Consider the following 12,791-nt stretch of genomic DNA (forward strand, 5'->3'; position numbering starts at 1 on the left):
TCCAGGCCATCTCCTGTTTCTCTGACCCAAGAAAGAGATCTTGCCTCTCTTTGCCTTCCCATTGCATAGATGAGGAAACTGAGGTCCAGGGGACAGAAGGATCAGTGGACCCAGAATTTCCCAACCAAGCTCTGACTCTCTTCCCAGAGGACCAAGACCATTTCCCCCAAATCATTCCTTCCCATCGCACAAATATTTCTAACAAACTAGCCCCTGCCCCACTCCCCAGGGCCTGGCCTTGAGTCCTGAGGACTGCTTCTAGAAAGAAGGGCTCTTTCTATTAATAATATAACCACCACCCCTGTCTTTGGGGTGGGCACTTGCCTCTACCAGGGGGAGCCACTGTGATTCTGGGAGGCCCCCTTCCCAGACCCTTCTCTCCTGCTCCTCCCCTGGGAAGCCCCCTAAGGCTGAGGAAACAGGGAGGGGGCAGCCAGGTGTAGGGGTGAGTGGGATCACGCAACAGCCGCTCTTGGAGAACTAATGAGGCAAAAAAGGCACCGGCAGAAACGCTGAGCACTGCAGCCTGGCCCCGCCTCTCTCACAGCCCTCAGGGCTGAGCCACTCTCCAAGGTCTTCATTCCTGCCCCAGGGTGTGGTCAGGCACCTGGACACATGAACCTTGGTGATGCTATTAATGACCCCCTGTGTGGAGCCACCCCCATGCAGTCTTAACCCAGCCTGGGCCAGTGGGGCGAACCCACTTCTGGGCCCTAAGGCTGCTGCCTGGTACAGTAAAAGCAGGCGTGTGTGGTGGTGCTGAGGTGGGTGCTAGTACCTAACTCTGCCACATATGTTCTTGCCCACACCACAGTGTCTCTATCCACTGCAAGGGCTAACGCTGACCCCAACTCAGACTGAGGGGAGCGAGCTGGCTGGGCTCTGCCCCAAGGGGCAACTGCTCTGGGGGAGCAGGTAGACTGCCAGGACCAGGGCTTAGCCCTGAGTCCAACTTTCCCGTCTTCCCTGGCAAAACAGAGTGGGAGAGAGGACCCTCCAGGCTCTGGGTCACACAGGCTCTGCAGAGCCAGTCCCAGACGCTCCCATGGGAGCCATCACTCCCTTCCCAGCCTCCAGGACTGTATCCCAGCCATCTGTCCTCAGGGGCATTACTGTCAGCCACCCACCTCCCCGTCCCCCCACAGGAGGGCCTACCTGAAGGACGGGAGGATGCTGTCATAGTAGTACCAGGTGGCCGTCAGGTAGGCCCGGCTCGCGTCGGTGGAGTAGAGGCGCCATGCAGCCTGGTGGTGTGGGAGAAAGAGGAAGGAGGTGGTGGAGGACCAGGCATTGGAGAGGCCCCTCTGCCCCCAAAAGAACCCTGGCCTCAGGCCAGTTGAATGGTACTCAGAGCCAGAGGCTTGTTCCAACTCCATAGCCACCAGCAAGGCCAGAAGGAGGCCTGGGGAGAAAAGACTCCCAAGGTGACTAGCAGTCAGCCTCAGAGCCAGAAGCCTTGGAGTGGGGGAGTTAAGAGCTGGGGTTTTGCCATCAGGTAGAAGTGGGTTTCCAATCCCAGTTTTGCCACCTACTTGTGTGGACGATTAAATATAGCCACAGAGCCTTAAGTTTCTCATCTGTGAAATGGACACAGTACGACTTGCCTAACAGCGTGGTGGGGGGCTTCCCAGGTGGCGCTAGTGGTAAAGTACCCGCCTGCCAATGCAGGAGACATAAGAGACTGGGTTTGATCCCTGGGTCAGGAAGATCCCCTGGAGGAGGGCATGGCTACCCACTCCAGTATTCTTGCCTGGAGAATCCCCATAGACAGAGAAGCCTGGCGGACTACAGTCCACAGGGTCTCAAAGAGTTGGACATGACGGAAGTGACTTAGCATGCATCCAACAAGGCTGTGAGGACTACATGGGGAAATGTTTATTAAATGCCAAGCATAGTGCATGGCACATAGTAGGCATTTAATACCAAGTTTTCCTGTTAAACACTCCTGTTATGTCTGGTTCCCACAGCTGGTATATATTTATTCATTGTGTATTTGGTTAATGTATTTCTCTCTCCTTAGACTGTGTCTTGGTCAGCACTGTATCCTCTGGCACATGGTGGGTGCTCTGAAATGTCTGGGGAATGAATACTGACTGAATGAATTATTATTACTAAAAATAACCCTACCCCATTCTTCCCAGATGGCTGCCACTGGCCATGGGATTGAGGAGGGGAGAAAAGAACATCAACTACCAGCCCCTTAGCATCCATGAAGTTGCTGGGTCTCCTCTGCAGCAGAAGGGATGAGGGTCAGACAAGAGGAAGGACTGTCCCTCTCCCCCCAGATAAAGAGAAGAGCCAGTAGGGACTTGGGGTGAGTGGGGTGATCAGCAACGGCAGGTGCTGGGCAGGAGGAAGCAGAACTGGATCCTTCTTTAGATGTCTCTTGTCCTTAAGGGCCAGCCCAGTGCTGACCTCACTGGCCAGGCACCCTCCTAGGACAGGAATATTTTTACTTCCTGCTTGCCTAGTCCCTTGGATTGGGCTGGGGAGCAGCTGCCAGAACTGTCTCATTAATTATGGGCACCACAATACCAGCTGTCTCTCGGCACAGCCAGTGCCAGCCACCTGCCCCTACAATGCCCCTTGGAAAGCCAGTTCCCAGGGGACAGCAGCCATTGTGCCCCAAGGGATGCTGAGAAGGCAAGGTTGGGCTGGTGGCTGGAGATAGCAGAGATGGGAGGGGGGTTCCACCCTGAGAAGGAGAGATAAGGGGGTGCTAAGTCAGACCTGAGCTGAGGAGGTCAGAGCAGGAGAGGTGAGCTGTGCCAGTGTTCCTGGAACTATTGGGTTGGCTGAAAAGTTCGTTCGGGTTTTTCTGCGGGCTGGAAAACCCAAATGAACTTTTTGGCCAGCCCGATATTTCTCGCAGGATTTCCTCTTGCACAAGGCTGTTACAGAGTCCCCAAAATTCAGAGCACTTGCCTCAGCCCATGCCCCATGGGAATCCCTCAGACAGTTGGGGAAACTGAGCCCACATACTCCTGCTTTTTTCCCACCCCTCTGGGTGTTCCTTCTCTGCCTCCTTGGCTGGCTCAGCTCTGCCCTCCCAGTCACTAAATGCTCAGGTTCCTTAAAGCTCAGCTCTAAACCATCTTCTCTTCTTCTTTACTCTGCCTGCTGGGCAAGCACCTCCACGCCCAGGGCTTCATGACCGTCTGCACACAAGGCCTAGCACATTACTCACCAGAGTTACACACTACTACATCAGCTGCCTCCTCCACAGACCCCCAAAACCACCCAGGGGTTCAGAGGCCCCGCAGACTCTTCACATTCCAGCCAAACTCACTCTTCATGCCCCAGGTCTAGTCACCCTTTAGTGAGGAGGGTCGTCATCCCTCTAGTTGGGCAAGCCAGAAACCTAGAAGTCACCCTGATGTCTCCCTTCCCTCTCTCCTGATACCACTAATTTCACCTCTTAAATATGCAGAATCTGCCCATTTCTTTCCATCTTATCTGTTGCTACCCTAGTCCAAGTCACCTGCCACCCCATCTCACCCAGACTGTTGCTGGAGCCTCTTCTCTGGTCTCTCCACACACACAGGTCACCCTCCAGTCCACTCAATACTTTTCAAAACACAGATCTGATGATTATCACCCCTTCCTCCTGCTTCATACCTGTCAATGGATCCTCACTGTTCTTAGGAAAATGTTAAATTTCTCTCTCTGACCTCAGATCTGGGCCTCACCCACTAAGCCAAACCCTTCCACTGTTCACTCCTACTTGAGCTTTCTGTTCCAGCCTCACTAGATTCTTTCCCATTCATCAAACACACCCTGCTCCCTTTCACCACAGGACCTTTGCACATGCCATTCCCTTACCTCAAAGGCTCCCTCCTTCACCTCTTCACCTAGTTAACTACCCATCCTCCAGCTCTCTGCTCAAGTGTCGGTTTCCCAGGGTAGTCATCCCTGAGTTTCCCTTCGAGGTCAGATCAGGCCAAGTCCCCAGCTAAATGCTCTTCAAAGAACCATTTCTTTCTTTCAAGGTGTTTTCTTGGTTGCAGTTATAACATTCATTTGTGGGGAGGCTGGTGGGATGAATTAAGGTGTTGGGAGTAGAACAGGCTTCCTGATGATTGCACAGCTGATGGGTGGCAGGACTGGATCTCCCCCTGGGGCCTAGGATCTTTTGTCCAGTCTCTACTCCACTTCAGGCCATGCAGAGTTGGGGCTGCAGCTGGGCAGTGCGACAGCTCTGGCTAGCTCTGAACTGGGCATGCAGAAGAGGGAGAAGTTTCTGACAATCTTAGCCAGCCTCCTAGCTCTGTCCCTAACCTGGCATGTGGCTCCAGAAAATTCTCTCTGAGTGGAGTCATAGTTGTGAAGTGGGACACAAGGGTCAGCATACAGATCTGACACACCAGTTCAGTTCAGGGGCTTCCTGGGGCTCCTGTACCTGGATGAGGTTGGCTGCTGGCATCCTCCGCTTCTCAAAGTGCTTCTGTCGGTGCTGCTCCTGCACCTTCAGGGCAAAGCCAGAGCCGAGGATGCCCTAGGGCAATAGGCATGGTTGGAGGCAGGACAGCCAAAGGCTTTAAAGGTACCCCTACTGCTGCCCATCTGAGGTGTCCCCCCCAACCATGCAAATGCTGGACAGGGGCTTAGCAGGCTCTCTCCCCAGGACCCCCTCCCCTAGGCTGGGCCGTCCTAAGTGAAGGGGGACTCACGGCGGGCAAGGCAAAGAAGGAGATGCCCAGTAAGGCGAAGCCAGCAGCCAGGACCCTGCCCAGCCATGTGTGTGGCGTCTTGTCACCATAGCCGATGGTTGTCAGTGTAATCTGGGGACACAAACAAATTACCTGCAGGGCTAGTCAGGGGGTCCACCCACAGGAGATCGCTGGGGCACAAGGAAGTGGGAGCCTGATTATGAGGGGGGCCTCCATGGTTGCCCACAGGGACTGGTCACAAGGACTTGTCACAGGGGCTGGTTCCTAATCAGCAAATTCTCCCCCTCCCCCTTGCCGATGGGGAGAGGGGTAGAGGTCCCAAGGGCTTGATGTAGGGAACTAGATGGGGGCACAAGCTGGTCCACTGGTGGAAGCTGGGGGACTAACACAGGGGCTGGTCATGGGAGTCGGGGTCACAATGATCAGGCCGCGGAGGATCCCAGGGAGAAGGGCGGCCCTGCACAGACCCTCACGCACCGTCCCCCACCAGAGCGAGTCGGCGTAGGAAGAGAAGTCGGAGTTGGCGTCCTTCTCGGCCAGATAGACCAGGAAGGAGGCGAAGATGAGCACCAGGAACCCGATGTACCAGGCGGTGATCAGCTCCTGTGGGGGCAGCAAGGGATGAGACCACCCACCCGGCACAGGTGGGGAGGTGGACGGCTCCCAGAATGGCCTATGGGAGGTGTTCTGAACGGGTTAAGAGTACCCACCTCTCAGAAGTCCTGGTGGCCGCTCTGCCGGCCTTTGTTTCTCAGTAACTCCCTTTCAGGAGACCCTGCCCGCCTTTCGGGCACATCCCGGTCCTCACAGAACCTCAGAGCACGCCCCGCCCCGGCCCTGCCCTTGACCCTCCAGTTTCCAGGCTCAGGTCTTCGCCCACGAGCCCACCTTGCACTGCCCCCCACTTTCAGACTTCCATCCGACCCCACATCCGGTCCCATCGCAGCTCCACCCTCAGACCCCGCTACAGGTCACCACTTCGCTATAAGCGCAGACCCCTAAACCCAAAAGCTTCTGCCCCTCAGGCCCTGCCTCCTGGCCTGGTTCTGAACGTCCCCTGACCCCGCCCCTGCCCGGCCCCGTCTAGCCCCGGTGGGCTTGCTGGCGCTGGGTCCCCTCAGTTCAGTTCAGTTCAGTTCAGTAGCACTGGGTCCCTAGTCACCCCTAAATCCCCAACTCCGCCCCCGGCTCCGCCAGGCCCCGCCCCCTGCCGCTCCAGCTCCGCCCCGGACACGCCCCTCTCCCTCACCCCCGTCCCCGCCCGGCCTCACCTTGCTGTGCGCGTAGACCACCGAGCCCAGCAGCTTCCACGTGCCGCCGCGGCGGTCCATGCGCACCATGCGCAGGATCTGCAGGAAGCGCATGCTGCGCAGCGCGGACGTGGCAAAGATGTTGCCCTGCGTGCCCGCGGCGATGACGGCCACCGAGGCCACGAACACGATGAAGTCTGCAGAGGCGGGGAGTGGGGCGAGGTCACGGCCAGCGCCGGAAAGCCCACCTACCCTGTGCCTGGACCCGAGGCCGGGGGGCGGGGGGGGGGATGTGGTTCCTGGGGCCCGAGGGGGTGACTGGGAAGGTCCGTTGAGTCTGTGTCAGCAGCCAGGGTCCTGGGGTCAGGGTGTCAACCCTGCGGTTTGGGGTCAAGGATCAGGCGCGGGAGGGATAGGACCATTACCGATGACACAGAAGGGTTTTCTGGCAAAGCGGAAGCGGCCCTGCCATCCTCGGTAGCGGCAGCAGCATCCAGCAGACCAGACGCGGATGATGTACTCCAGACCAAACACCACGATCATCACGAATTCCTGTGGGACCAGGGGCCTGAGTTCTGGTCCCCACTCTTCAGGACCCGGGCCTAGATCACACAGCACCCACCCAGCCCCAAGTCCCTGAGTTAAGGATGTTAGAATCTCCTCAGCCTGTCTCTCCTGGAGGTTCTTATGCCTGGATGGACCTGGGGAGGATTCCAGAAGGCAAGTGGCTTCTTCCATGTCTTCCAGAGAGACTGAAAGCTTAAGTCTGTCCCCCACTGCTGTGCCCATGAACTGTTTGAGTTTTTCTGCTCCTCATCCTATCCTCCCCCTCCCAGCCATCTCAGCCTCTGTAACCCTGACCAGGTGACAAAAAGGGTGTTTGTCCGTCACAGTGCCCCTCTGAAGTGCTTCTGTTTAGGGGTTAAAACCAGATCCCATAGGGGTGGCATTAGCAGCTTTGATCCTGAGAAGGAGTGGGCCTCCTCTCCCCTTCTCTGGGCCCATCATAAGCCCTAGTATAGAGACAGGAGCTCTCCCAACACCTGCTATAAAGCAGGGGAGCCCTTTGGGCTTTTATGGCAACCCATAAAGCCCTCTGGGCTTTTATGAAACCCAGAGAAGTACAGCCACCATGTCAGGGAACACAGCACAGAAAGCCACTCTCTGAGATATGCTATGTGAAGCCTCACTTGACCTTCACCCTCAGCCCTGAGGTGCTACCCACACACAGCCTCCCTCAGACCCAGACTCCAGCACTCACTAAGATGAGGAGACACTCGTTGGCAATTTCCTGGTGCTCCTGGATAGTGGACAGCACAGACAGCACCAGGCAGCTGAACACCAGCAAAAATCTACAATATTAGCATGAAGGAGAGGTTAGATTCTGGATGGACAGGGCAGCTGAGGAGCCTCTGGCAAGGGGTTGCAGAGGAGGAGAAGGAGGAGGAAGGGAAGAAGGAAGAGGAGGAGGGGGAGGAAGAGGAAGGGGAAAGGAGGGAAAAATGCCTGGGGAATAATCTGGGAAGCGGACTAAGAATCAGAGTTCCCTGGAGTTGTGGCTCTGTGCTGGACCTCAAAGGGAGAAGCCCCCGAGCTCCAGGTAGCTGGGCTCACAGACAACTTACAATCCTCTCAATTGCCCTTGATGCACCCACAGCTCCCAGAGGTGGACACTGAGCTGTGGCGGGCAGGTCTGTCTGGGCTGGCCGAGGGAGGAACCCAGGAACCCCCTTCCTTATGAAGCATGGCTTCATCTGCAGAATGAGGACAACTGCTTCTGCCTTTGTGGGTTCTTATGAAATTAAATACTGAGACAGCTATGGAAGGAAAGGACATCAGGGGAGACAGATAGGGAGGGGAGGATACAGGGGGGAGAGTGTGTCGGGAGGGCAATCGGGCATCAGGGGGCCATGCCATTGAGGCCTGGAACTCCCCACGGGGCAGTGGGAAGCTACTGAGTGGCCCAGAACCAGACATTTAGAAATGAAAGGAACTTTAGAATCCAGCTCATCTGATTCATGATGAGCTCATGAATTAACCTTAATTGCACACATGAGGAAAACTGAGGCTCAGAGTGGGAATGGGAGTCACCCAAGGTCACCAGGATGTCCAGGATAGAGATGAGATGACAGTCAGGGTTCCTAACTTCCCAGTGGATGGGAAGCAGGGAAAGGACATGAGGAGTGAACATGTGAGGGAAGATAGGATGTGGGGCACAGACTGCAGGTGCAGCGAAAGGCAACGAGGCTGGTCTCCCGGAAGCACTCGTCCTTTTGATGGGGGTGTCATGCCTGGAAGAGACTCCTGAGGGAATGGGTTTCTCTGGAGACGCACTGACCCACAGCCTGCCCCAAATGTTCCCAGAGTGCCCCGACCTGGGGCTGCTGCCACTGCATTCTGCCTGAGACGCCTCACCATCGGAGCCTGAGGAAACCCTCCCCTCAAGCTCCCCTCACCCCAACGCTCCTGCTAGGGGAGCCCCCATCCCACCGTCAGCTCAGAACACCCCCTCCCTGTGCTTGCCTCCCAAGTCACTGTCTGTGTATGTGCGTGTTAAGTCGCTTCAGTCGTGTCTGACTCTTTGCAGCCCCACGGACTATAGCCTGCCAGGCTTCTCTGTCCATGGGATTCTCTAGGCAAGAATACGGAGTGGGTTGCCATGCCCTCCTCCAGGGGATCTTCCCAACCCAGGAATCAAACCCACGTCTTTTATGTCTCCTAGCGTTGGCAGGCAGGTTCTTCACCACTAGCACCACCTGGGAAGCCCCAGGTCACACTCAACAGCATTTTATTTGTGTTCCTGTTTCATCAGCATTTGCCTGCAATGCGGGAGACCAGGGTTTGAAATCTAGGTTGGGAAGATCCCCTAGAGAAGGAAATGACAACCCACTCCAGTACTCTTGCCTGAAAAATTCCATTGACGGAGGAGCCGGGTAGGCTATAGTCCATGGGGTCATAAAGAGTCAGACACGACTGAGTGACTTCACTTTCCTTTTTCATCACAGCAGGAGCATGGGCTCCGAGTCAGAGACCCAGGTTCAATTCCAGTCCTACAGTGTGTGTGACCCTGAGGAAGTCACCTTCTCTGAGCCAGTCTTATCATCTGTGAAGTGGGGGTAGATGGGGTGGGGTGCAGAGACATAGGAAGGGCACGGCTCCACCCGGCCCACTTACACCTCCCTGGACAGGGCTCCCAGTCTGCCCGGAGGGCAGGGACAGAGCCTCAGCCCAGCACCCGCCCAGGGAGGAGGTAGGTGGCAGATGTCAGTAAGGGGTTTTGGATGAATGAGTGAGGAAGAGGCCTCCTTGGCCAGTTCCAGGCAGGAGCTGAGTCAGCGAAGACGTAAGGCACAGGGAGAGGTGGGAGAGAGCATCAGCTCCTCATGTTCAATAATTAACCACAGAAAATGCAGGTGAACCCAGTGCCACATCCACTGGGAATGGGCTCAGGGGCAGAAGGGTCCTCCAGAGGTCATCCGATCCCGTCCTCTCCTCTGGGAAGGGGTGCAGCCAAATCTCGATGGGCTTTCACCCCAGCCCTGGACAGAAATTCTTCAGTCACATCGCTCGGCTGATCTCAGAACCTCAGGTAATAAATGGGTCATGTTTGGGGCTTCCAAATGAGCGTTTCAATAGTTTTTTTCTTTTTTTCCCAACATTATGTTTTCCATGTCAAGAGTTACACATCTCTAAAATGTCCATTTCACAATAGGTTAAGTGAAAAAAGCAGATTATAAAACCTTTAAAGCAATGTGATTCCAACTTTTTAAGTATAGATGTTCTTTATATATTAATACAAACCAAGAGTCAGCAGGGCTGGTCTCCGGATGGCAAAATTAAGAGTGATTTGGCTTTTGTTTTGCTTTCTGCTTATCTTTACTTCCTGATATTTTTAAAGAATAAACATGACTGTTCGGGTAACAAGTTAGTATCAGTTTTAAAATGCAGCAACTTCCCTGGTGATTCAGTGGCTAAGACTCTGTGCTCCCAATGCAGGAGGGCCTGGGTTCAATCCCTGGTAGGGGAACTAGACCCACCTGCGATAACTGAGAGTTCACATGCCAGAACTAAGATCTGGCTCAGCCAAATCAATAAATAAATAAAAATAAATACTAAATATTTAATTCATTTCCTTAAACATACCAAGAGGGGCAGGGGAGAACCCTTTAAATTCTGTCCCCACCCCTTTACCACAATAGCCTTGGCCATTTAGCAGGTGTGGGGGTGTGGCAGCCTCTCCCCTGAGTCCAGCTCGCTGTCAACAGCCTGCTCAGTGTCTCTTCTCGGATGTCTAGAGGCTTTTCAAACCCAACATAATGTTCAAAAACAAACTCTCAATATGCCCTAAAATTGCCCCATCTCAGGAATGGCACCATCTCCCATCCAGGGGCTCAGGCCAACGATCTAAGAGCAACCCTTGACTCCTCCTTTTCCTCACCCCCCACAGCCCATCCTTTAGCAATTTCTATTGGCTCTAACTACAGAATGTAGCCTTGGACTCACTAACCCCCATCATCTCACCCTTGACAGGTCTCCCTGCCTCCACTCTGGCCCAACTGGAACCCTCTTCAGAGCAATCAGTATGACTTTCCTACAAAGCTGGAAACTAGGACTCTCCTCAGAACTCTCCTCTGACTTCCCATGGCACTCAGAGAGCAGCAGTCACATTCCTCAGCGTGTCCAGCAAGGCCCTGCGAGATCCGGTCCCACCTGGCCCTTGAACTTGATCTGCCTCTCTCCAGCTCCTCCATCAGGCGCTCTACCTCTCTGCCATTCCTGGAACACATCAAAAGTTTTTCCACCTCCAGGCTTTGCACTTACTTTGCTATTTCCTCTGCCTATTTATTGCTGCCATTCTCATGCAGATCTCTACTCAAACATCTCCTCCTTGGAGACATCTTCTCCAACTACTCCCTCCCCAGAGTAATGGCCCCATCCCCCCTCTCTCTCACCTGACTCTGCTTTATTTATTTTTTCGTAAACTGAATAAATGGACAGCAGAAATTCAACTTAAACAAACATCAAAACATCACGTCACCAAAGCCCCCAGTTTGCACCCACTGAAGAGGCTCCCAAAGCCCTAAGCACATCCATCGCCAACACATTGGGCTCCCCAGCAGCCTTCCTGAAAAGGGAAGAGAAGGTGAGTCTCCATCCTTAACTAGCTCCATTTAGTAGACACCGTTTTAAAAACCCGTAAACTTCACCTCTCCAGCCTTCACACACTGGCAGGGGATTAGATAGATGCTCAATACAGTTGAATAGATACATTTAGTGTGATAGCAAACATATCCCCATCTTCCAGATGAGAAAATGGGGCCCAGGGAAGGACAGACTTGCTCAAGATTACTCAGTGAATTCATGGCAGAGCTAGGGCCCTAGCTGCCCTGGCCTTCCTGAAGGGTCCTCACACAGATACCCACACTTGAAACAGCAGAGGGAGATCATGTCTGGAGCTTAGGGGTGGAGGAGACAGAGAGAAGTCACCCTGAGCTGGAGTCTGGTTGTATCTGCCAGAATCAGTCTGTGACTTCATTCATAAAACAAAGGACTGTCTAAGGATTGTCTCTGGCCCCCTTCTGAGGCTTCAGTTTCCCCTTCTGCAGAGTATAGATGGTTCACAGGAGCTGGCCGGCTGGGGCTCTCTGCAATCTCCCCAGCAGAGAGGCCAGGCTGGCAGCTACTTACTGGAGCATCTTTGTCCAGCATGCCTGGCTGCAGCTCAGGCCCCGTTCTCCCAGCCAATCAGGCAGAGCTGGGACCGGTGGGTGCTGCAGGATTGGTTCTCCCTGAAGTGGTGAAGTGAAAGTCACTCAGTTGTATCCAACTCTTTGCGTGCGACCCCATGGACTATGCAGTCCATGGAATTCTCCAGGCCAGAATACTAGAGTGGGTAGCCTTTCCCTTCTCCAGGGGATCTTCCCCATCCAGGGACTGAACTCAGGTCTCTCGCATTGCAGGCAGATTCTTTACCAGCTGAACCACAAGGGAAGCCCAAGAATACTGGAGTGGGTAGCCTATCCCTTCTCCAGGGGATCTTCCCGACCCGGGAATCAAACCGGGGTCTCCTGCATTGCAGGTGGATTCTTTACCAACTGAGCTATCAGGGAAGTCCTGGCTGGGGCTTATTGTAAGACCTATCAAAAGCCTTTCTCCCCCACCCACCCATTCTGTGACTATGCCATTCATTCAGGAGGGCAGCAAGGAGATCAGGGGTGAATAAGTGAATGGTTTGCTTGAATATATGGTTCTCAAAGTAGAGCAGGCAGCAGAATTACCTGGAGGGCTTATTCAAATACTGATTTCTGAGCCCCACTTCTAGAGCATCTGATTCAGGTATGAAGTGGGACCTGAAAGTATGCTTTCTACAAAATTCCTAGGTGTTCTAATGCTGCTCCCCCAGGGACCACACTTAGAGAGTCACTAGGTTAGTGAATGGGAGGGGCTATGGCTTAATTATTAGCCAACTCAAGGCTTTTTATTTTATTATTATTTTTAATATTTATTTATTTATTTGGCTGTGCCAGGTCTTAGTGGCAGCATGTGGAATCCTCAATCTTCATTGCACATGTGGAATCTTTAGTTGCAGCACGTGAACTTAGTTGCAGCATATAGGATCTAATTCCCTGACCAGAGATGGAATCTGGGAACACGGCATCTTAGCCACTGAACCAGCAGGGAAGTCCCAAGGCCTTTTAAACAACTGTAATCGTTGCCTTTTCCCCTCACCCCAACACCCCTGTTTCCATAGCCTTCCTCAAATTACTGCCAGGGAAACAGCCACAGAGCAAGGAGGAGGGGTAGGAAAATCCTTCTGGGGAGGTGGGTTTCATACCAACCTCGTTTAACCCCAGTTCGCTGTATGACCCTG

At 54.0% G+C, this 12,791-nt stretch overlaps 1 protein-coding gene across 2 annotated transcripts in view; it reads right to left on the bottom strand.

Annotated features, from left to right (window-relative positions):
* KCNQ4 (potassium voltage-gated channel subfamily Q member 4) overlaps positions 1 to 12,791 on the bottom strand; it is a 56,541-nt gene that overhangs the window by 17,609 nt on the left and 26,141 nt on the right. For both annotated transcript variants that reach the window (XM_081493901.1, XM_081493900.1), the window contains exons 2-8: positions 7,182 to 7,272; positions 6,346 to 6,472; positions 5,942 to 6,117; positions 5,148 to 5,273; positions 4,671 to 4,781; positions 4,400 to 4,495; positions 1,156 to 1,244 (exon numbers count right to left, since the gene is read on the bottom strand). In XM_081493901.1, coding sequence (XP_081350027.1) covers positions 1,156 to 1,244; positions 4,400 to 4,495; positions 4,671 to 4,781; positions 5,148 to 5,273; positions 5,942 to 6,117; positions 6,346 to 6,472; positions 7,182 to 7,272 — 816 coding nt within the window. The remainder of the gene's footprint in view (positions 1 to 1,155; positions 1,245 to 4,399; positions 4,496 to 4,670; positions 4,782 to 5,147; positions 5,274 to 5,941; positions 6,118 to 6,345; positions 6,473 to 7,181; positions 7,273 to 12,791) is intronic.

Source organism: Giraffa tippelskirchi, chromosome 5 (genome assembly GCF_054371585.1).
Source record: "Giraffa tippelskirchi isolate mGirTip1 chromosome 5, T2T-mGirTip1v1.2.pri, whole genome shotgun sequence".
Taxonomy (NCBI): domain Eukaryota; kingdom Metazoa; phylum Chordata; class Mammalia; order Artiodactyla; family Giraffidae; genus Giraffa; species Giraffa tippelskirchi.